The sequence below is a fragment of the Urocampus carinirostris genome, chromosome 6 (genome assembly GCF_059441175.1).
Source record: "Urocampus carinirostris isolate Australia breed hairy pipefish chromosome 6, RoL_Ucar_1.0, whole genome shotgun sequence".
Lineage (NCBI taxonomy): Eukaryota > Metazoa > Chordata > Actinopteri > Syngnathiformes > Syngnathidae > Urocampus > Urocampus carinirostris.
Window position 1 is genome coordinate 20,093,642 of NC_142354.1, and position 22,777 is coordinate 20,116,418.

A 22,777-nucleotide genomic window follows, 5' to 3' on the forward strand; every position below is an offset into this window, starting at 1 on the left:
TTAATCTTCCGAGTTAGTTTTCATGTCTCTTCATCTAATTCTCATAGAATTTTGTGAGATCCTGGTGGGTGGACAGTGTAGGGATTTTTCTAGCTTTAATTTTGAAGATCTTTAGGATTTAAACAAATTATTCTTTACTGCAATCAGTAAATTAATTTGCCTCTGGGTGTTGCTTGTGCGCCACGGATAAAAAAATAAATAACGTTATTACTTTGAGTTTTTTGAGTTCTGATATTAATCAATAATCCCAGGAAAATGGAATCAATGAATCAGGCCATTTGAAATACCACACACAATTTATTAACGCAGACAATTAATTTACATTTGGGATTATGTCTTTTGCTTTTTGTTTAGACTTCTTCAAGTTTGGTTTTGGCCCTGGAGATGCTTGTCTGTCAAACGTTCATCCCACAATTACGAAAAACAAAAATTGGTGTCTTGGGGGAGGCTTTTCTTATCCTTTCTAGTCGGCGAGGGTAAAGCCTATTGGCTGAGCCTGGTTTCTGTCTCTAAAGCAAGGAGCGAGCCTCTCGGGTGCGTTTGGTTCCTGTCTCTGCTGTGAGGGTAAGCCCCTTGGCCGTGCCTGGTTCCTGTCTCAGTGGTGTGGAGAAAGTCCATCAGCAATGCCTGGTTCCTGTCTCAGCAGCAAAAAAACACCTCAGGCGCGCCTGATTTCCTGTCTTGGCAGTGAGAGGAAGGCCCTTCGGCCTCGCCTGGTTTCGTGTCTCATTTTTAATCTTTATTTTTTGGAACGTCTGGTATCAGACCCCTAGGAGGGGGGGTGGTGGGAGGCATATGTTTATGTCAGGTGTGCCTCCTTCTACTAGAGGTGTGTCCTATAACTACAAATATGCCCCCAATCTCCCTCACGTCGTGGAGTCATTTTCATTTCACTGCCACTAAAGGTTTCGTTTACCTGTGTATGGATTTATTTCTTGTTTGGACATTTTGTTCGTGGTTTACTGCCCACTTTTAAGTTTGTTACTTTGTTTTTTGTGATTTCAACATTCAGTTTCTTGTTTGGACTCTGTTAAGTTTGGTTTTGTTTGGACATTTTGTAGTTTTGCGAGCCCTTGTTTGTCACTTTGTACATCCTCTTCTTATCAAATACCATCCATCTTTTTGAGCACTCCTGTCTCCAGTTGCAGCTTACCCCACATGGGTCCATCACTTCCACACAACCATAACACAAATGTTAAAAAAAACCGCCACAAGAGGGCATTAACTGCTGTTGCAAGTAGTGATACATCAAAACAAGATAGTGTTTTGTTCCGATACCTCAGTTCTTGCTCATCTCTAAATATGTTGGTATTATTTAATAGTGCCTACAGTACGCAGAATTCTCCCAGAATTGTTTTGCGCTTTGAAGAGGGGCTTTCAGAAAAAAACACAGTAATATCCTAAACCACTGCAAACTACATCACATTAATAAATAAAGTGAGAAATCAATATTTTGGGTGGGGTGTCCAGTGAACATATAATCTATTCCAGTCAATGTTTAGTTGCCCTTGGTGGCACAGAAACGAAAATGGGAGTCATTTTTTGCATTCTGCTGCAATCCAGATGATTCCTCCCTCTCTGCTATTTGGGTGCAAAAAAATGTAAATCCCGGATGATAATAAACCTCTGATGGGCTCCGAATCCCATACAATCAAGCAAAACGTTCCATTAAATCCCAGCAGCCATGAGCCCCGCTGACAGAATTGCCTCCTTGCGAGGATTTTATCATTTAGTAGCCAGGGACAATTGATAGTGACTGGTTGCTTACTGAGGAGAAGCTGAAAGTCATCATTAGACCGGTCTAATATATTCATTACGGCTGCAAATGGAATAAGAACAGAGCCCTAAAACAGCTGGAGTAAGCATATGGAAAGAGCCATTTTAAATTGTTTTTATGCAAATGTTGATGTACGTATCGATATTCTCAATTTTAGTTTACTTCCAAGGGTGTATTGGCTGTGCTCACTGTATTTATATCTGTATCAGACACTTGTGCATACTGCGCACCTCTAAGTTTTGATTAAAAATAAGCATACAATTTAGGTTTACTTTTTCTCAGCGCGAACGCTGCCGTTGGATCGAATGCGAATTGAACCAGAGGCACAGTTTCCAACCACTGGACCACCAGTGATGTACACTATACATGAAAAGTCACCACATCATCTCACTGTCACAATATCTCTCCGGTACCAGAGACGAATGGCACTGTATGTAAAAAAAGTCGGATTATGAGATAATGCCTTATGCCTTTTCATATGTCATCTATATCACTAGTGGCTCAGTGGTTATTCCGTCATCTTTGCAGAGGTGGACCCCAATACAGGGAAACCGGAATGGAGGCAGGTGTGCTTACCAAATTATGCTATTTATTAATAAAAACCGGGAACAACAACAAAAAAATAAAACAGGTCTTAAAACAACTATATAAGTATCCAAACCAGAAATAAAACTGACATGGTAATAGAGCACATGATGGAAGTGGCCTGGAATTGGCAATGACCCGAGCCAGTCTACTGTCCAAGCAGTCCTAATAACGGACAAGGGAAATCACAACCAGGCGTGGAGATTGGGCACAGGTGTATCCAGTTCCACACCTGGTTGGTGCCCTCTTGGGGAAGGTGGCGAGCCCAGATCATGACGTTTCCTCCCCCTTAAAAGCCGTATGGCAGATGTCACCACCCAAAAAAACATGGAGGCTGCAGCAAACAGAACTTTTCCTCCGAAATAGAGGATGGCTGAAGGTCCTCGCCCATCCCCGGCAAAACAAGGCCAAAAGCAGTGGATGATTCCTCTCCTCGCCGCTGGGACAGGGAGCTTGAGGGTCCTTGTCCTACCCAGCAGGTACAGGGCCTAGAACCGTCCAAGTCACCTATTCAATAATGGGACAGGAACATTTTTGCCACCTGGACAGGGATCAGAAGCAGCCAGGGGACGTTTACCTCGCAGCTTGGACAGGAATGTGGAAACTTCCAATGGGGATCTTATCTTTAATGCTCAGGTCATTCTGTCACATTTGCAGAGGTGGACCCAAATGCATGGAAGCCAGAATGGAGGCAGGTGTGCTCAACAAAGGATGGGTATTTATGAACAAAAAACATCAACAACAAACAAAAACAAACTATGTCTCAAAACCACTAGCAAAGTGTCCAATCCGACAATAAAACCAACCTGACATGGTAACAGAAGACATGATGGGAGTGGCATGGAATTGGCAATGACCCGATCCAGTCAACTGTCCAAGCAGTTCTTATGAAGCATCAAGGAAATCACAACCAGGTGTGATGAGATTGTGCCAAGTTTTATACCTGGTTTGCGCCTCCAAGGGGTAAGGGGGTGTATTACATCATGACAGATTTGGTGCACTCACCGCCCCGACCTGGCTTTGATTTCCATTGCAACTAATGCTTTAAAGGTTTCCAAGCAATACTTTTCAACTGATTAATCATTGAACAAATACGGAAAAACCTTGTGTGTAATGCATACCAACACGTTGAGTTCGTTTTTCCGTAAAAAAGCACCTAATACACGAGAAAATACAGTACAGAGACCACTCTCTACTTCGCACCTCGGTTATTGCTGATTCACTCCCTCGCAGATTCTTAAATGAAGTGTTTTTTCGTTGTGTTCAGTGGGGACAGATTAAGGAGGGCACTCTATGTTGGGTGAGTGTGACTGTGAGCGCGGCCGTGATAGGCTGCTGTACAATGTCAGTCAAACAGCCTGGCACGAGCAGTCAACACCTTCGAATTAAAAAAAAAGAAGGGAAGGATAGCGGCCGCTAGCTTTTGGCAGCTCGTTACATTGAAAATAAAATCATCAAAGAAATCAGACTCTAAAGAAACTCAGAAGAACGCAAATAAATGCTAATCACTAGCGGATACTTCGTGGTTCCGGCAGCGTCTGGGAGAAGGCAATAGTGGTGCTGCTGGTTTAGCTGACTGCTAACGGCTAGGCTAACAACTCTCCTCAGCCACCACAGCAGACCCTTTTGTCTTGCCAACGCCAGATCCCTTTGCTATGAAGTGGATGACTTCGAACCGCAACTCGTGGGAAATCATTTCATTCAGGACTGTATTATTTCAATAATTGCAGAGAACTGTCTCCATCGAGAACACCCAATGCTTGTGCGTACCTAGCCGGCCGCTCTCTAAATTGCTTTCTTACACTGAAAAAGGGGTTGCCTCCAATTTCGTTTTACTTTTGTATAACGACAATAAAACCATTTATTTAACTGCTATTATGTGTTGTGTCCGATTATTTGAAGATCTATAATTTTTTGTTTCAGTTTTATACACTCAGTCGGTAATGACATCATCTTGGGAAAGTTAAACCCTTTTGGGAGTATTGTTAAGGTGCGATGATACGTTGCGGATTTTCACTTTTCGCGGGTGGCTTTGGTCCCCATTCACAGCAAAAATCGAAATAAACTGTACTGCGGTGTTTTCTCGAAGGAGCCGCTGCAGATGTTCTGCATGCAGATTTGTGACCCCATAAAATCAAACTTTACTGGTAACTCAACCAAACTAGGTTAAGCATCATCAAAGGAATACGAAAAGGAGGCTATGGAAATGTCTTACAGAATAGCATTGGAAACATCAAGTTAATGAAGCCCACTGAGGAACGGAAAGCACGCATTGATCTCATCCAAACAAGGCGCCGGGACATTAGTAAGCGCGTTGTTTCGTTCCTTCAACCTCGCCAACATTCACAGATGGACACACAGATTGATTTATTAACTCTCAAACCTCATTTGCGCTTTGAGAGGTGGGTTTTGATGCATTAAATAAACACGTGCAAGAGCCCCGCAGGTTCCTTTCAAATACTGCCGTGATAGGACTTTTAATGGTGCTGCTGAAGAAGGAATACATTAGGGCTGCTTTTAACATTCCCATGGAGAGCACTAAAGTAGCAACGACAGCAGGATGAGAGAGTTATATATGACACAAGGCCCCGGTCTGTAATCTCAACATATCTACACCCCTTCAAGTAAAGCATTGGACATTACCAGATATAGATAGCTTACAAGTAAAAGCAACGGTAAGAGATTTCTTTTTTTGCTTTGGGGCTCCCTTCAAAAGTGATTTGTAATCTACTTTGAATTCAAACAGGCAGAGGCAAATCAACAGTAGTAAACGAAGAAAGAACATGTGCATATTAGAAAAAGACATGGCCAGAAGCTAAAGAAGCCAAGCTAATAAATGTTAGCACTAAACGCTACGAGAAACATTGTGTCTTAACATTAAAAAGACAAAAGGGCTTGTAAATTCTCTAGCCGTTGCATGAAACAGTAGTGGGTTAGTAGTTGCTCTAAAACATTCCGAGAAGCAAATCGCCTGGTCAAACAATGTAATCAATGATAAAAGAAGATAGTGATGCTTCTAGTTAGTGGCTTTCACTGTCACATGTTTTCCTTACTAGTGCTATACAGATTAAAACAGGTTAAACTGTTTGTAAAACTGCCTTTTGGAGCTTTACAGTCAAATTAGTATAAGGGATAAAACTAAGGTTTACAGGAGTTTGTTTGCGAAAGAGATCTTATTTTTTCCAAGGAAGTATTGTAACTTTTGTAATCATATGATAATGTAAAAACTGAGACAAATAATTTGTGAAATTTTACAAACTCTGAACAAGCTCAGTTTTTAGGTTGCTTCACAGCATAAAGTATCTCAAAAAAATGTAGAAACTATTTCTACTTTGCTGGCATACCGATCCAAGTACAAAATTCTGAATGCTTTTGTGTTTATAAAATTTAAGTTTATTTGCCAGCTCGGTGGCCTTGGGGGTAGAGCCCCCGCCCTGAGAATGATTACTGGTTCAGGCCTCGGCCGGGTCATACCTAAGACTTACAACATAGATACTCACTACCTCCCTGCTTGGCGCTCGGCATTAGGGGTTGGAATTGAGGGGTTTGGTCACCAAACGACTCCCAACGAGATGTTGAAACACATTGGTTGGGTTGAGCGAGTGGGCTGGGAATCCCCTCCTCTGTATCAATCTCCCAGAAAGAGTAAAAAATGTGAATGCATTCTTGACTCTTGCCTTCCACTGGGAGGGTATAGCTCTGGTACATATTTATATATATACCAGTATATACACTGAAAAAGGGGTTATATATACACATTCCCAGCCCAGATGCATTAAAATAGTGATTTTAATCTCCAAGGCAGATGTACTGATGAGCCATACTAAATAAACCTGTATCATTGGATCTAAAATGTACCTGGCAGGCCTGGTAAAGCAGTTGGTGCTCGAACTTTTTGATGCCCAGGATATTCTGGAACATTTCATACAGCTGGTCCTTGCTCAAGATGAGTTCGGAAGCGGCGCTGGCGGTCATTCGCTGCTGCGCTTTTCTCGGGTCTTCGTCTCCACGGTAGATGGTATCGAACTTGGCCATCCAGGAACTCAGCACTGTTTCCTTGCTCAGGCCGTCAATCTCCGGGAGGCTGCGAACTCGCTTCTCGATGTGCCTCTTGAACACTTCCCTGAAGTCGCTCGCAGAGAAGCCGCCGCTCTGGACCATTTTTGCCACACGGTCGCTCTTTAGGAAAACCTTTGTATGAGAGGGAGCAGATACGGTTGCAAGATTAATGGTTACTGCAGTGAGCTTAATACTGCACTGTAAAATCATTAGCTTCCCCTTCTACTGGAAAATACAAGCATTTTCTCCATCTACTGTGTCTTTTTTTTCTCCACAAGTATCCTATTTTTCCTTCACAAACTATTTCATTGGGACAGTGTGTATTATTTAGCACCGGGGTCTTCGACATGCTGCACCAAGGCACCAGGTAGCCAAATGAGGACAGCTGAGTAGCCCACCACCGGTACTGAAAATAGCTCACCAGTGCTGGGTCATTGTGGTTTTTGAGTAAAATTATTTTTTGAGTTATTTATTGTTTATATTGAAAACCTACTTCTAATAATTAACCTGTTAATAACACAGTAACAACATATTATTTTAGAAATGTATACATCTAACTGGTAGCTAATTAATAACAAAAAGTATTTCTGAGAGTCAAAAACCCTGATTTAACGCCTACTTGTGGTTAAAACACATTCCTAAAAAGTGTTTATTTGCTTTTTAGCACTCGTTTTGGGTTGCACTACACAATACATTGACATCTGGGGTCACATATTACTCAGTGTCGTTTCAAATGATTTTTGGTTATTCATTATCAGACACTCATTATAAATAAATGGAACTAAGGCATCCTTGATGCAGTGACCACAAATAGAACAACCCTAGCATTACAAGCATACTTTTTGCAAGCACCCTATAATTGTCATAACCTCGCGTTCAATAGTCAAAATTAACGAACACTAGCATTCTAAATTAAAATTCTTAGCAAGCTTGAATAGTCGAAATAGCACTACCCTAGCATTATACGCTTTCTCATTCGCAACCAGAATAAAATCTAATATAATTTTTTTTCATTGGAAAATAAACCAACACTGGCATTATAAGCAGTCTTAGCAAGCATTAAATATTTAAAATAAAACTACACTGACATTATTCATCATTGCAGGCAGAATATAAACATATGTCACACAAATTTCATCAAACATTTAGTGACATTCAATGTTTTTAATCAGTTATTTCTGCAGATTACATGCCATTAACACCCCAAACCCCCACCCCCAGTTTTTGAATAATCAAAAAATCTGGCACAACGCTCATTATCTAAGCAGAAGAAAAAGACGGAGCTGACATGAATGTCAGCTATTTTGGTGCTACGGGTACCCCATTAACCAATAACCTTGTAAAAGCCTAGGTGGGGAAAAACTTGAGGAACAATGGTGCGGTTCGGTCTCTTTCGTAGCTTGTATCCTTTCTTGTGCTTCTTAGCGGTCATTTGTGTTTGCACTACACAATACACTGGCAAAATCTAGCGGTCAAATAAAACACAAAGTCCTTTTAAGTGTTTACTGCCAAAGAGAATCTTTTCAGTTTTCTGTTAGTTCTGAATTATAAATACACGAAAAAAAATGACCATAACAATAGGTTTGAAGGCACAATTAGTTATATAATGCATACACAGAACCATTGTGAGGGAAATTAGATAAACAATGTGGCCCGATTCAGTAATGACTTTGACATCCCTGGACTTCACATTGCACAGTTTTTCTAGCTGTTAACAAGGAACTGGTTTACGGACTGCACATGGGGAAGCTGAAAAACATGGCCGCCTGCTAATGACAGCCTGACAATGACAGACAAGATGACGGCATCAACGGAACAATAGAAGCTGGATGCTCTGTCATAAGGACGCTCACATTTTGTTCTCGGCATCCAACTGGGCAGACCATTTGCTGAAGGACGTGCATATACAAACAACAATCGATTCCTGCCTAAAGAGGCTTTTAAAGGCACAGAAGTCTTTGGGAAAATCAATGGTTTAATTAATTATTGTGTCTCCCACTTGTTCTGGCAGTAAAATAAAGCACAAACAATGATTAAAATATATTTTTTCAACCACGAAAGCAATTTCAATTGGGATTTAAAAAAGGGACTCTATCATCAAAACAAATGTCTGTGTCTAATACTGAATCAAACTGCGAGCATGTCCGTGTTCTTTTTTGTCTTTTTTGTATAGCTGAAGGTTAGCTTTGTTTTACTCCACAATTTCAGGGCAGATTATTTATTTATTTGTCAATGCGTTCATTATTTAAAGCCAGCAGGACTAAGGCAGGGGTGTCAAAATCAAATAGGAATAGGGCTAAATTTTTAAAAAATGGCTACAAGCTGAAGACTGGACTGATTGAATGTTTAAAATCTATAAAATGCATACAGTCTAGTGCAGGGGTCACCAACATTTTTGAATCTGAGGGCTTCTTTTGTTACTCATTAGCTGAAAGGGATACCGGTGAGTCGTAAAATAACTAATGTTATTACTATAGCTATTACACCCCCAGGTTGTAATTTTTAGAAATAAAATAGGCCACAAAAACATCATGCCATCTAAAGTCAAATTTGATATAAAATCACAATGACCCATCACCGGTAAGCTACTTTGTTTTCACAACCAACACACGGGCTTCTCAGCTGTTCTTAGGGGGCTACCTGGGGCACCACGATATAGACCCCTGATCTAGTGAACCTAATTGAAGCTATTTAAAACCCAAGCCATAAATTCAAATTTGATCGGATAAATAAATCGATATATTCTTATGCCTCTGTCAATAACCTTCCATTTAGAACAATGGAATAGACTAGACTAGACTAGACTGGATTGGACTGGACTGGACTAGAAGACTAGAATAGAATCTATTGTTATAGTAACATGTCAAATACACAACCGAATTAAAAGGAAAAACGATAGTAATTCAGGTAATTATTGTGTGAAATAAACATGCAATTTACTATCTAAAGGCTGTTGTTGTATATTTTTGGTGATTTATAGTTTCCTGTGAATATTGCATCTTTAGGACACAAACACACAGCAAATCTGCCTTACCAAGAGGTAATGTCTTTTTCACGTCCACATATTAATTCGAAATGTGCAAAGTTCAAACAAATAGCACACTTTTCCTATAACAGGTACGTATCCCAAGGGGAAACATGTTTATTAAAAATCACATAATAGGCACTACTCTCGCAAGAAAATGAGCGCCTGTTTGATCGTTATTATAATAGCTTACTTTGCTGCGTTTTACGGCTAAAGGAAATCATTTGAGTCTTTTATTTGTATTTTGTCATTTTGGGGAAATTAGCTCAAAATATGTGTGCCCGGTACTTTAAGATATTACTTTACTTCATTCATTGGTACTTTGGGATGAAAATATGTAAAGGCAAAGTGCTGACACCAGATTTTAGAGAGTCTGCAAACAGTGTGCAATTACTTTTTTTTATTGCTCCTACTCAAAAAGTTGTTCCCTTTGATTGAGATTTGCAGATTATAAGTCAACAATAAATGCCAAAAGGTTTTGACATTATCTATTTTGGTGTCAATTTGGATATGAAAAACTGGTGGACGTGCGATATGTCTAGACTTTTTGTAAGTGCTGTTTTGAACGTTCTCTTCCAAGCAACTATAAATGTGGCTTGCGGTTGTGATTGCAGTGACAGAATATTTAGTGTGAGGAGCGGTATATTTTCCATTATAATGTTTTATATATTTACTTTTAAGACTTTTATTGAAAAGATAAACATGTTTAGGGCAGCACGGCGGGACAGTGTTTAGCTCGTGTGCGGCACAGTTCTGAAGTCATAATATCGAACCTTCCTGTGTGGAGTTTGCATGTTCTCCCCATACTTGCGTTGATTTCCTACGGACACTGTGGTTTCCTCCCACATTCCAGAAACATGCATGTCAGGTTAATTGGCTGGTCCAAATTGTCCCTAGGTGTGAATTAGCGAGTGAATTGTCTGTCTCTGTGTGACCTGCCAGTTCAGGGTGTCCCCTGCCCACTGCCCGAAGATAGCTGGTATGCGTTCCAGCACCCTCGCGACCCTACTGAGGATAAGCGGTGCAGATGATGGATGGATGGATGGATAACCCTGTTGGTATCTCTGTCCGGTATTTTTCCCGTTTATTTTTGTCCTGTTTAATATCGGTTTCCAGTTTTGTTCCCGTCTATTTTTGTCCTGTTTATTATTCTCTCCAGTTTTCGTCTCGTGTAGTTTGTCCTGTTTATTTTCGATATCCTGTTTCATTATCAATCCTGTCTGTCTCGTCCTGTCCGGTATCGACCCCATCTGTCCGATATCTACTCGGGCAATTGGTATCGATCTCGTTGGCCTCTGGCTTCCTATCATTTCACACCAGAATGCTGCCTAAGGTGCATGACTCCCCATTTCCCGTAAAATAAAAGGATTGTGTGAGAAACGTCACGCGTTTGGGTCCTGATCATGTTCTGGTTCTTGACACATTTCCAGCCATCATGTAATGTAGTCCAGAGACAGGTGTCAAGAGTCAGGACTAGGAGTAGTAATTGTTGTAAATATTAAATAAGATGCAAGCGCCTGAAATTCAGCAATATGTTGTAGCAGTATTGTTTTTTTTAATAAATTATTCAGATATTCATATCATGGAAACAGGATGAAAAAACTCTCTCAAAAAGTCTCATCATTTGAAAGATTGGATACAATCTTTTTAGCGTTTAATACACTTCAATCAAGACACAGACAATCTCAGATTTATGGAATTGGATTATCTGTCAAACCCTATTGAATTGTTATTCTAACTGCCAGTTTCACTGACTTTGCAAGACGGTGGGCCGTTTAAAAGTGACAAAGCCTCCAACAGCAGGTTGTCCAGACAAGAGGAATGACACTATCAGCCGTAGCAAGACTAGTTAATGGTTCCAAATCTGTGATTTCAAGAATATCTTTACAAAACTACAAACTCATTCATGTCACCGGAGAAGGCTGGTTGTCCATGGAAGATGAATGTTAGAGAGGACAGGTCACTGCTAAGGATGTCAATGGGTAATAGTTTCCACTCTGCAGCTGGAGATGCTCATCTGTTCAATGCTGAACATGGTAAGGATCTGTCTCACCATACAGTGTATTGCCGTTTAAAAGCAATTGGACTAAAGGCCCACACTGCATTGACCAAACGTCTCACTAGAAAAATACATGTGAAAAAAATAGCTTTGCTGAAGAGCAATGTTGTGTTGACAGGGGAGAACTGGTCCAGAGTTCACTTCAGTGATGAAAACCAATTTATTTGTTTGGGTCTAATGGGAAGCAAAACCCACAGTCTGTAAAAAAAGTCAGTGAAAGGTGGAGAAGGAAGTGTCATGGTTTGGGGCATGTTGTCTGCAGCAGGACTTGAGCCTCTTACAGCTACATGCAAATTTGTTTCAGAACCTTGCTTCCTTACTTGCATTTAATCAGTCTTAATGCATGACTCCATGTCACACAGCAAAACGGGTAAATCATTTTTTTAAAGTGAAAACATTGAATTAATTGCATGGCCTGCCCAGTGTCCTGTTCTTAACCCAAATAGAGAACAACTGAAATATCCTTGGTGACAAAGTAAGGTTCAAGAAAACCACTATAATCACCGAACTGTGGAGAAGGTTGGAAGAAGAATGGAGCAAAATCACACTAGAATAGTGTGAGAGACTAGTGCTATCCTGTGGCTGCAGGTGAGTTAAATAATTCACAACAGAGGCCTGTAACCTTCAAAATTTGTTTTCCATGACAAAGTCATTGTTTTTGTCTAATTTTGATCAGTGTGTTTTCTACAAAATATTTTTGGTGAAATGCCTTTAGTCATTTTGTTAAAAATAAAAGTGTTGTAGTACCGTGATATAGACACAATAAAATGTAATTTAACTGTGGAAGAGCGAAGGTGGTATTATTTCAAAATTATTCAATTTTTTTATAAGATGTTCTCTAATTTTGATCTCCTGTGTTTACATATAAAACAGGCAGTTCGCTTGAGCTTGTTTTTCAAATTGTGTTTGGCCTTCAGACCTTGCGTTGGAAAACCAAATGAAACCTTCATGTTATGTTTAAAACTGTCCAATCAGTGTAAAAATAATTCTGATTACTGTACGTTTGTTGTCGTTGTCAATGGCCAACATCTTCCTTGACTGCTTCTCATTTGTGGCAACATACTTGGATGTTTTTGTCTTGCGTGACTTGCTTAAGAATTACCCTTCAGTGAACACAATAAATTATTTTGTATGGAGGAAATATAAATGGAAATAGAGCTACTGTATGAAAGCTGTATCCATCCTCACCCTCATTAACATGACACGTAATGCCGTATGTTAGATCTATTAACTTCCACAGTCATGTACACACTTTTGTGGATTTACCATATTTTTTTGTGAGTAAAGCGCTTTTTTTTAACCAAAAAAATAATCAGGTTTGGGTCCGCGTTATACACAAGGTTTTATCATTTGTGTACTGTTTCATCAGCCGAAAATATCGCTGACTGCATATGCTAAACGTTAAATCTAACCACATCTCTCAATACAAAAGACATTTATGGTCTATTTTTAGTAATACTATTCAAATAACTCGCGTGGAAGTTCTATAATAATTATAGGAATTCTTCATGAGAGAGAGGTTGAACAGAGGCTTTTCTTTTCTTTCTTCGCCCGGCGCAAACTGACTGTTTGCTGTTTTGCGCAATTACTAATATCTGAATCATGCTGAAATTCATTGAATTTAAACAGCTAGCTGAAAATTCATTGTATCTGAGATAAACGTTAGAGATTGGAGAAAACAGAGAGTCGTCCTGAAAAATGGAAATAAATCCACAAAAGCACGACGAGGGAAACAACTCTTAGGTGCATCTGATGATGAATCGGACTAGTGAAGGACAATAAATACAGAGTGTGCATATTGTATAGTGTGCATAGTTCACATTGTCATTACATTTTTAGCATTCCCGCACGTCTTTTTTTGTTGTTTTGCCACGTGTTGTCACAAAATTGATTTCTAATGAAAAATTAAAGTTGATTGTTATACATGTTACATACGGTGTGTGTAGTTTTCCATAATTGCTTTGTTTGTTAAAAGAATTGACCTTCAATGTTCGTTATCTTTCATGTATTTAGCTTGCACAGTAATAATGACTTGCCTCATTATGTGAATTGAAGAGCGTGAGCTCGGAAAGACGGCTGTGTCAGCCACATGGTCTGAGTCATAATCTGCACAGTGAGAAACCTCAGCCACCATTTTATCACTCAGCCGCATATATTTCAGCATTTTGACATGGAAACTCGAGCGGTTCCGCGCGAGGCCTGAATTTACAGCCCGAAAAACGCTCGGCTCAACTCCGAGAGGCAAAATTGCTGCAGCAATCCACGTTTCTGCACTTCTACAATCAGCAGAAATGTTCTGGGACGTGATGAATTCAGAAAGTCATCCAGGCTTGGCACGGGCGGAAAAATGGTTGTGATTGAACGTGCGCCTCGGTGATTACGGTGTGCTGGTACCTCGTAGTAACTCTGCACAGCATTGATGAAAGCTTCATCTGCAACAATTTGCGTGTCTCCGTTGAGGAAGGCCTGGAAGCGATCCTTGGTCTGCTGAAGCTGCTGCTTTGTTATCTGTCGGGGCAAGGGCAGACAAAGGACAAGGCAGCATTAAGGCGAGATTAGACAACCCTGTGCAAATGGGTGCACATTAGCTGAAACAATGCTATCCAACCACTTTTCAAATGTTCTTGTCAGCCCATAACTTAGTTTCAGGGAAACAAAGCACTCCCAGCCCAGCTAGGAGATGTAGTCCACCAATGCCTCCTCATCAGTCCTGACAAAGTCTTACAGTCTGCAACTTTCAGGGCCCGCAGTCAGTGTTGGGACTAATAGTTATACAGGAACGAATTTCTGGAACACAATTACTTCTCTGTAATGATTACTGTAACGTGTTATTGACAAAATTTTGTAACTCAAATGTCATTACCACATAGTGCATTATTGTATTATTCTGCTACTTATTAAATCCTGATTTTGAAAGCTATCACATCAAATACTCGATCCGCCAGCTACATCTTTTGTAGGTTGGGCAGGCATATTTATAGTTACCTATTAAGTACAACTGACAGGAATGGTGGCGCCGTCTCAAGCACGAGTATGAGAATGTTGATTTACCCTTCATGGAGATATTCGTCCTATCACATATACTTGAATCAAAGCGGAATTCACAACAACAAAATACTGAAATCAGAATGTCAGCTTATTTGCGCATATTTAGTTGTGTTTCACAAGTAGCGAATGATAGGCAGAATCTGGGGAGAAAGGTGTGGCTTATACAGGAACAACAAACCAACGAGAAATCAATCAGGCAAACTTGAGTACAGAATTTACGGTAAATGTGTGCTGAGTTTTGGTATTTTTATTTGAAAAAATATGGTGGCAATACACCATGGCTGGGGGAAAGAAACATCTTGGACAGTACCCAGAAATAGAAAAGGAGATCTTCAAGTGGTTTTAAGCCGAGAGACGAAAATGGATAAGGAGTGTCTCGGCTAAGTGTTTGTTTGCGAGCTCTCAAGATGGCAAATGCCTAGAAATATAAAGGCTTCACTGCTTTTAAAGGTTGGGGTAACCATTTTCTCACTTTTATTTTATTATTTGACTGTTTTAAATCATTTTTAGGATGTCATCTTTAATGTTACTTTCAAATTAAAATGCTATATTTGGGTGTCAATAATATGGGGGGTAACTGAATTACTTTTTAAATTAAGTAACTAGCAAATGTAATGAATTACTGTTTTACAGTAACAGACCCAATACTGCCTGTAATATCCAATGAAGATGCAGCTGAAAGTCGAAGAGGCTTAATGAGATTCTCCCAAATCTCTCTGCATCAAAAGGCATCATTTCTTGGAGAGAAAGCTAAACATCCCGTCTTTTCTGATTGGATCCGCAATCTCCTTTTCTCAGGCATCACACACACGGGTCATGACCTCGGGTGCAAGAAGGAGTAAAGACTGTTAAATCGATAGCTTAGCTTTACGGCACTGCGCCATATTTGCCGCCTGTGATGAAAAGCTTGCACCAGCGCATCCATGCACAGCACACCAGCAGTAGTCAATCTTGGAATGGTGTTTTTTTTTCCCATCCCACTTGAATAAAATGTTCTATTTTGAATTTGTGTCTGCCCGTCGCAGTGCCAAACCTTCAGATGAATGTAGCTTCAGTGGATATTTGAGGTCACCGTTTGGAAGCAAGAGCAAAGCGCAGAGATAGCACTGAAATCAAACATCAGTGAAGCATTGAAGTTGTGTTTGTAAGGTCTGGAAAGGAAATTTTTGATTAAAGTTTTGACCTAAATTCACGAGAGCTCAAGCAGATATATTTGTCACTCGTAAAAGCACACAACTCTATGTCAGGAAATTATATTTGAATTTGGAGACCACGGAAAAAACTTCTACTTATGTAGTTTTTTTGTATTGAATCATTTACAGCGAACCTTCTTCTTTTGCTTTGTGTCAAAATTCCTATATTCAAATTCTCTCTCTCTCTCTTTTTATGTTTTTTTTTTTTATCTGACCACACCATGTTTAGTTATTTACTCACAGGTTCAGTTTTACCCCTCACAGCTGCTTGATTTTCGCCTTCGTCACTATGTAAGTACTCTGTCTCCTTGGCTCTGTGTTAGTTGCTAGTTTGTTGTGTCTAAAGCACTCTTGTTTCAGCCTTTTGAGTACTGACTGACGAACTGTTGGACTGTTACCCTCACTATTTGGACTTACTGGAACACTGACCCCTCGCCTGCATCTTGGACCACAAATATTGCTATGATATCCGACTTCCTGTGTACCCAACCATACCAGAATAGACGACCACTGTTTGCCTTCAAGACCAGTGTTCTGCGACGACAACGAGTGGGTTCTTGACACTTTTTTGCTTGTTTTAAAAAAAATAAAAGGTGAAATAATTAGAAGTTTGTAAGCATTGATTTTGATGCAGATACCAGCTGTACCTTGCCGATACATAGTGATGGGCAAAGGGAATCCTAATGACCCATGGGACGTTGGTTCAACCGTTTCAGTCACTATTCTGGGTTTCGTTCATATTAGCTCTTTACTTACCCCTGTTGCAGTACTGCAATATTAAAGCCGTATTTATTATTCTAATGTCGCAATTCAGTTCTAAAGAATCTATTGTTAACTTGTTTTTCTCGCAACAAATAAAAACTTTAATGCACACACATGATTTCAAAAACAACTCTTCATTGATAATTGTTTAAAAAAACATTGTGTCCAATGGTGTGTGACTTAATCTATTAACTTCTCTGGTTATAAATGATGAGCTACCTGGTTGATGGATAAACTCAATGACTCAAATATAACTAATTCCCAAAACAATATTGCTCTCGATTTATCAGAAAAAAATATCCATCTCTTTCTTTCTCTTTCTCTCTCTCTCTCTCTCTCTCTCTCTCTCTCTCTCTCTCTCTCTCTCTCTCTCTCTCTCTCTCCCTGTTTTTCTCTCTCTCTCCCTTTCTCTACCTCTCTCTCTCTCTCTCTCTTCATTTTCCACACGCACTGGGACTCAACAAAATTTTCATCACTGACAATAAAAGTATTGGTCACCTTACTGTGAATAATATGTGATATTATTGATCTTTTAAAAACAATAAATATAAACAAAATAACTTCAATGTGACGCAGCCGAGTAATTTTTGTAGGTATCTTGTCGGATTGATCATCTGATTATAAACGTTAGCAGAGATTTATAAGTATTGCGTGCCTGGACAAATTCACAAAATATTGATTGGTTAAAGAAAAATATGTCTTGCATATTAGTCATTGGTTAAAGGTATATAATTTAGTTTCTAAAACCCTCCCATATAATTTAAAGACTGGTCAAATGAACTCAAGCACTTAACTTGGAACTCATTTGCATCAATACGGAGAAATTTTATTTCCACATAAAGAAACCAATTAAAATAATATGCACCTCTAAACTCATTTCCCCTTTGTTTCACCTCTCTCAGGTCTAAATGTCCTTGAATTGATTTAACACATGCTAACAGAGTCAGTGACCTGAAAGTCAATAGTGCGGACATCTCTCTATGACAAATGGTGTCTACGCGTCAAGCTGTTGTGTACAGTACTGTATATCATAAACGTACAAGGACCAAACACTTCTATGTGTTCATGTGTTAGCAAGTGACAGACTGCTGTGGGCGGAAGATGGAAAAGCGCTCCATAGGCAATCTCGATAATATTTGCATGCCCATCGCACACCCAGCCATTAACCAGTCCGGTTAACATAAATGCGAATCAACTATACACTGTCAGCAAATTCTAGGATTGATTTTTAAAGATGCCATCGATAAGACAACAACCCCCTCTGACTATTTTTGTGACTACACGGTTTTCTATCGCTACTTCGCCCTCCGGTTATCGCTGGCTCACTGCTTCGCGGATTTTTAATTGAATTGTCTTTATTGCCATTGGCATCAACGTATTGTGCATTGTGTTCTACAGCAGATGCAAATGCTACCAGGGGGGCAAGTTGTATCTGTGTGTGTTGGGTGTGTGTGACAGCCGGTGTGCGCTTGTGTTTGCTGTCGGACAAAGAGCAGAACGAGCGTACAAGTAAATGAGTCCACCCAAAACAAACAGCAACAGCGAGCTTTTAGCGTTTCAATGCATTGAAAAGTTATTCACCGATTCGATCGGTCTCCAAAGCAAGTCAAAAAAATGCAAATGTGATCACCTGCATGTGCTCCCTGGATTATTTTTGAGTGCGGGAAGTGATCAAGGCGGTGTCGGGAGAGAAGGCAACAGCGGTGTTGTAGGTCTAGGCTAACAACTCTCTCATTCTACCCCTGCCGAACCTGTATCTCTCCAACGCCAGATTCATTACCCATGAAACGCATGACCAAAAACTACAACTCGTGGAAAACCACTATAAACGGGACAGTTGTATTTTAACCATTGCGGAGACCTGGCTTGATTGGAAGATACCCGCTCTCTTAATTGCTTTCCTACAGTGAAAGGAGAAGCCCTCCAAATGTGTTGTACTTTAGTATGCTGACAATAAAGACTGTTCTTCCAATTGCAATTCTGCGTTCTATGTTTTTATCTGTAGATCTTTAGTTGTTATTTTGTTACAGTCGTTTACGCTCAGAAGGTAAGGCGACATCTTGAGGTAGGTTTGACCCTTAGGAGCTTTTATGAAGGAGCGTCTCTACTTTTTTTTTTTTTGGGGGGGGTTCGCGTGGAGGTTCTGTTCCCTATTATCCGCGATAACCGAAGCATTACTGCATATATTTAATATTCTTTCCAGCTGGTTGCAAAATGCTCAATAAGGAGTCACAAGCATTTACACTAGTACAGTCCTTTCCAACCAGTGTAGCAGGGAACACTAGTGTGACGCAAGAAATTGCAGAATTTTATCTTCGTAAAAAAAAAAGTTGTGTTTCAACATATTTATTTTATATTAGCCAGTATTCTTATGTAAAGTAGTAACGTCTTATTAGGAACTTCTAAAAACAGTCAAGTGGTCATACATGTCCTCAAGTACTATGGGCTTGCTTGACACCTGCTATAGACAAGTAATTTTCAACGAGCATATTGACTCGGGGCACGCTAGTGTGCTGTGAGACCGTATCTAGTGTGCCACAGGAAATTGTGTAATTTGATTTTTGCAATAAAAAAAGAATGCCATTGTTTAGCATGTTTACTTTCTTTCAATGATCAGCCCAGTAACTGTTACATTCATTCATATCTATAAGTGAGAGTAGATTTTTAATTATATTCATAATATATATACACATATATATATATATATTTATATATATATATATATATATATATATATATATATATATATATATACACACACACACACACTAATTACTGTATTTGCTCATGGGATAGACCAAGGACAGTTAAAAATGTTGTGTTTGATGAAGTTGTTCATGATAGTAACAATAAAAAAGATAATAGTTATTTGAATTACTATTTTTATATTTCACTAACATTAAAACTTATAGTTTTGTCACGACCAGCACAAAGGGTAGACCCAATCATGTAACGTTTCTCACAAGTTTATTAATAGAAAGAGGAAGGGCAGCACCCGCGATCCGGTGTTCGCTGAACGCGGGAAGCAAGCAGCTCACGCAATCGGATCGTGATCTGAATACGGAAGTGGATCTTCCGTAGCGGCGTCAAGGACGAAAAGACAGGTCGATAGCCGGGACAGGAGAGCAAAAACGACGGGGAGATCAGGAATGGACGGGTGCAAAAACGGGTGCAAAAACGGGTGCAAAAACGGGTGCAAAAACGGGTGCAAAAACGGGTGCAAAAACGGGACAGGCGGGAGTCAAGGTCAAAAAAGCTTGCATTGTAACAACAGAGGTTTGCTGACAGACTGGCAACCGGAGAGTGAAAGGACTGGGTTTAAAAAGGACAGGGAATGAATCAGGTAGCCCGCAGCGGCTGGCGCCAAACGAGCGGACACAGGTGCAAGTCATGAGTTGTCATGACAAATTTGGTTTTACTGGCAAATAACCTTTGCTCATTTTAAGTACTATTTTTCATAAAATAAAAGATAAATTAGATAAAAGTATAGTGAAAAAAAAACATTAAAAATGTAGTCAAATCCAAAATTACAGGAAAATGATTAAACAAAATAAAAAAACTGTATTTCCTCCTGAGCCACAGCAACCACAAATGATAAAACAAACCTTTTATTGTCAAAATAGTCAATATGGTAAGCTTTAAATAAAACACACACACATACACGAAACTAGTGCCGGGAATTGATTTGAGTCATTGACCCGACAGCTGAACTATACCCTGATTCGGTTATTACCACGGGGAGTGTAAATTACATTTAAAAAAAATCCCTAAAATATGGAATTTGTTCAATGTAATTTGTATTTTGTTCCTTCAGTTGCTTGGTCAGTGACAGACTATTAATTTCGTTTTCAACCTAAGCAACTTCGCACATGCAAAAGCGAGAGCCTGCTGATTGGGAAACTGTACTGATTAGTGAACATATTGATGGGCGAGGGGAAAGTGCCGACATTTTCATTTGATTCCACATCCCTGTGACATATTTTTCCTACTTGGCGCATATTGATTCCTTCTCTATGGCTGTTATCAAGATTGCAGCCGGGCCCGGTGATTCATTTGCAGCAGTGAAGTAAACATTAATCACCCTCGCGTATCAATAGAGGAGCCAGGAAAGTGCATTATGCATGGAAAACTTTATTACTGTTCAAAACTGCTTGACTGTATGTCTTGAATACAATCGGGTTTCGTACACCTTTGTGATTGCCAAATTCAAGCACTTTTTAAGAACGTTCAATGCCAATGTTCCAATTTCTCCGGTACAATTCAAAGATGAAATCATACATTATTATATCGTTAAACCCCACTATAGTCTGACGGCTCGCCGGTGGGCTGCTGGACTGTGATAAATAAATATCTGTCTGTACCATGGGTCGGCAACCTATGACACGTGTGCCAGCAGTGGCACGCGAGGGGTTAATCAGTGGCACGCGAGCGAACAGCAAAATAATAATACATTTTTTTAAGCGCATTTACCTGAAATTCAGAAATTTTCACTTTTTTTTATTTAGAAGCTTTACTTTAAAAGCAGACCATTAACCATTTACGTTACCGCCCCTCCGTGTGTCAGCGCATGTTTGAGAGCTCGGTGTCTTCAACCAGCCAACGAAACACACGCGCGCGATAAATGAACGAATCATGACGGCTCTCGAGCGAAAACATCTCGTTCTTTCCCGCCAGCGTGGAAAAATGACTGGAGCGTTGTACCTCGTGCATCAAGTGTTAAACGTCATTACGAGACGAAACATGAATTAAAGGCGGAGGCATTAGAACGCGCTGTGTCCAGGTAGCAAACAACACAGACCCTAAAAACCTTTGTCGCTGCTAAAAACACCACCACTGAAGCTATCTAACAAATTGCTCACTGAATAGCAGAGCACGGAAAACCATTGACCGAATATGCGAATATTTTAAAGAAGCGTGTGTATACGCGCGTGCCTTCTGCATTGCTGCTGTTATTTCAAGTTTTGATATTTTCTGCAACAAGATATCATTGATGAATGATATAGAGTGCTTCGAGGTCCTAAGATTACCCACAATGCATTGCTTGCGGGCATTTTGGAAGTCAACAAAGCTTTTCACTTCATTCTTATTGTTTAGCGAACCAGTTAGATTCTACATTGTAATGCCGAATACGTGCGTTATTGTTGGCTGTTGTAGCCGAGGGGGAAAGGGTGGGAAGGGCTTCTTTAGACTTCCGAAGTGTGTTTACGATCAGGGGATTGAAGCTCAGGAGAAAAGTGAACGGCGAAGACGAATGTGGCTGGCAGCTATCAACCGGTCGAATTTGCCAAAGCTTGACTGTGTTCGTGTTTGTTCTGACCACTTTCTGACAGGTAAATTGAATTATTTATGATGTAGAAATAAATTTTAAAAAGGTTATGGGACATGTGTACTTCATGTACATCTGTCGACACCATTCAAGTAATTTTGAAAATCCTTCAGTTCACAAAAGGGACTTGGGTGGAAAATAAGATAGTTGACAAGTTCGATGTAAGTCACACACGGCAACAAATCAGGATCAGACTTCCAGTCCTTGTTTTTAATTTTGTAGGGATCCAATTTTCCAATAAAATGCAACTTTGCAGCGTACCGCTCACGTGCTTCCTTGTCTAAACTCTCCACGTAGTTTTCCATAGTGTTGATGGACAAAATCCGTACACAAACGAAGCTAGTTGAGTAAATAAATAGACAAACTGAGTAAATATTTGCTCCTCTCGCTATCACCGCTTGTAATCAACAGACTTCCAAGATGGCGGCACGAAGCCGTGTTACTATTTTTAGCACAGAGCTCGGAGCCCTCTATTGTAGCTGACCATATTACTTCTTTTTTGATTGTAGTTTATAGTTGATGAAGAATAGTTGATTCTGGTTAATTCTTGTGGTAAAAAGTTGAAGTCAGAATGGCCTTTCCACATGTTGTTCACATTCATATTTTAGTTGATTGATGAAAAAGAATAGTGGAAGATAAATAGGTCAGTTATACCAGTGTTTTTCAACCAGTGTGCTTGTCTAGTGTGCTGCTGGAATTTTATCTTTCCAAAAAATCAGGCCATTATTCAGTATTTTTGCACCCCTTAGACGAAAAAGTGTAATAGTCATCCATATCAGTAGGTGGCAGTAGATTTGTATATACTTTTTATGTACTAATTATCTGCTCATGAGGTAGCACAGTACATTTAATAACTGAATTTGTTTAACAAAGCGGTTTAAGATTGCACTGTAAAAAATAAAAACATAAAGCACACCATACTTTTTTATTTTAAGTATTATTT

The 22,777-nt window shown here is 39.7% G+C and overlaps 1 protein-coding gene across 9 annotated transcripts in view; it reads right to left on the bottom strand.

Moving 5' to 3' along the window:
• cadpsb (Ca2+-dependent activator protein for secretion b) overlaps nucleotides 1-22,777 on the bottom strand; it is a 156,156-nt gene that overhangs the window by 99,236 nt on the left and 34,143 nt on the right. For all 9 annotated transcript variants that reach the window (XM_088338162.1, XM_088338164.1, XM_088338158.1 and 6 more), the window contains exons 2-3: nucleotides 13,900-14,013; nucleotides 6,221-6,553 (exon numbers count right to left, since the gene is read on the bottom strand). In XM_088338162.1, coding sequence (XP_088194288.1) covers nucleotides 6,221-6,553; nucleotides 13,900-14,013 — 447 coding nt within the window. The remainder of the gene's footprint in view (nucleotides 1-6,220; nucleotides 6,554-13,899; nucleotides 14,014-22,777) is intronic.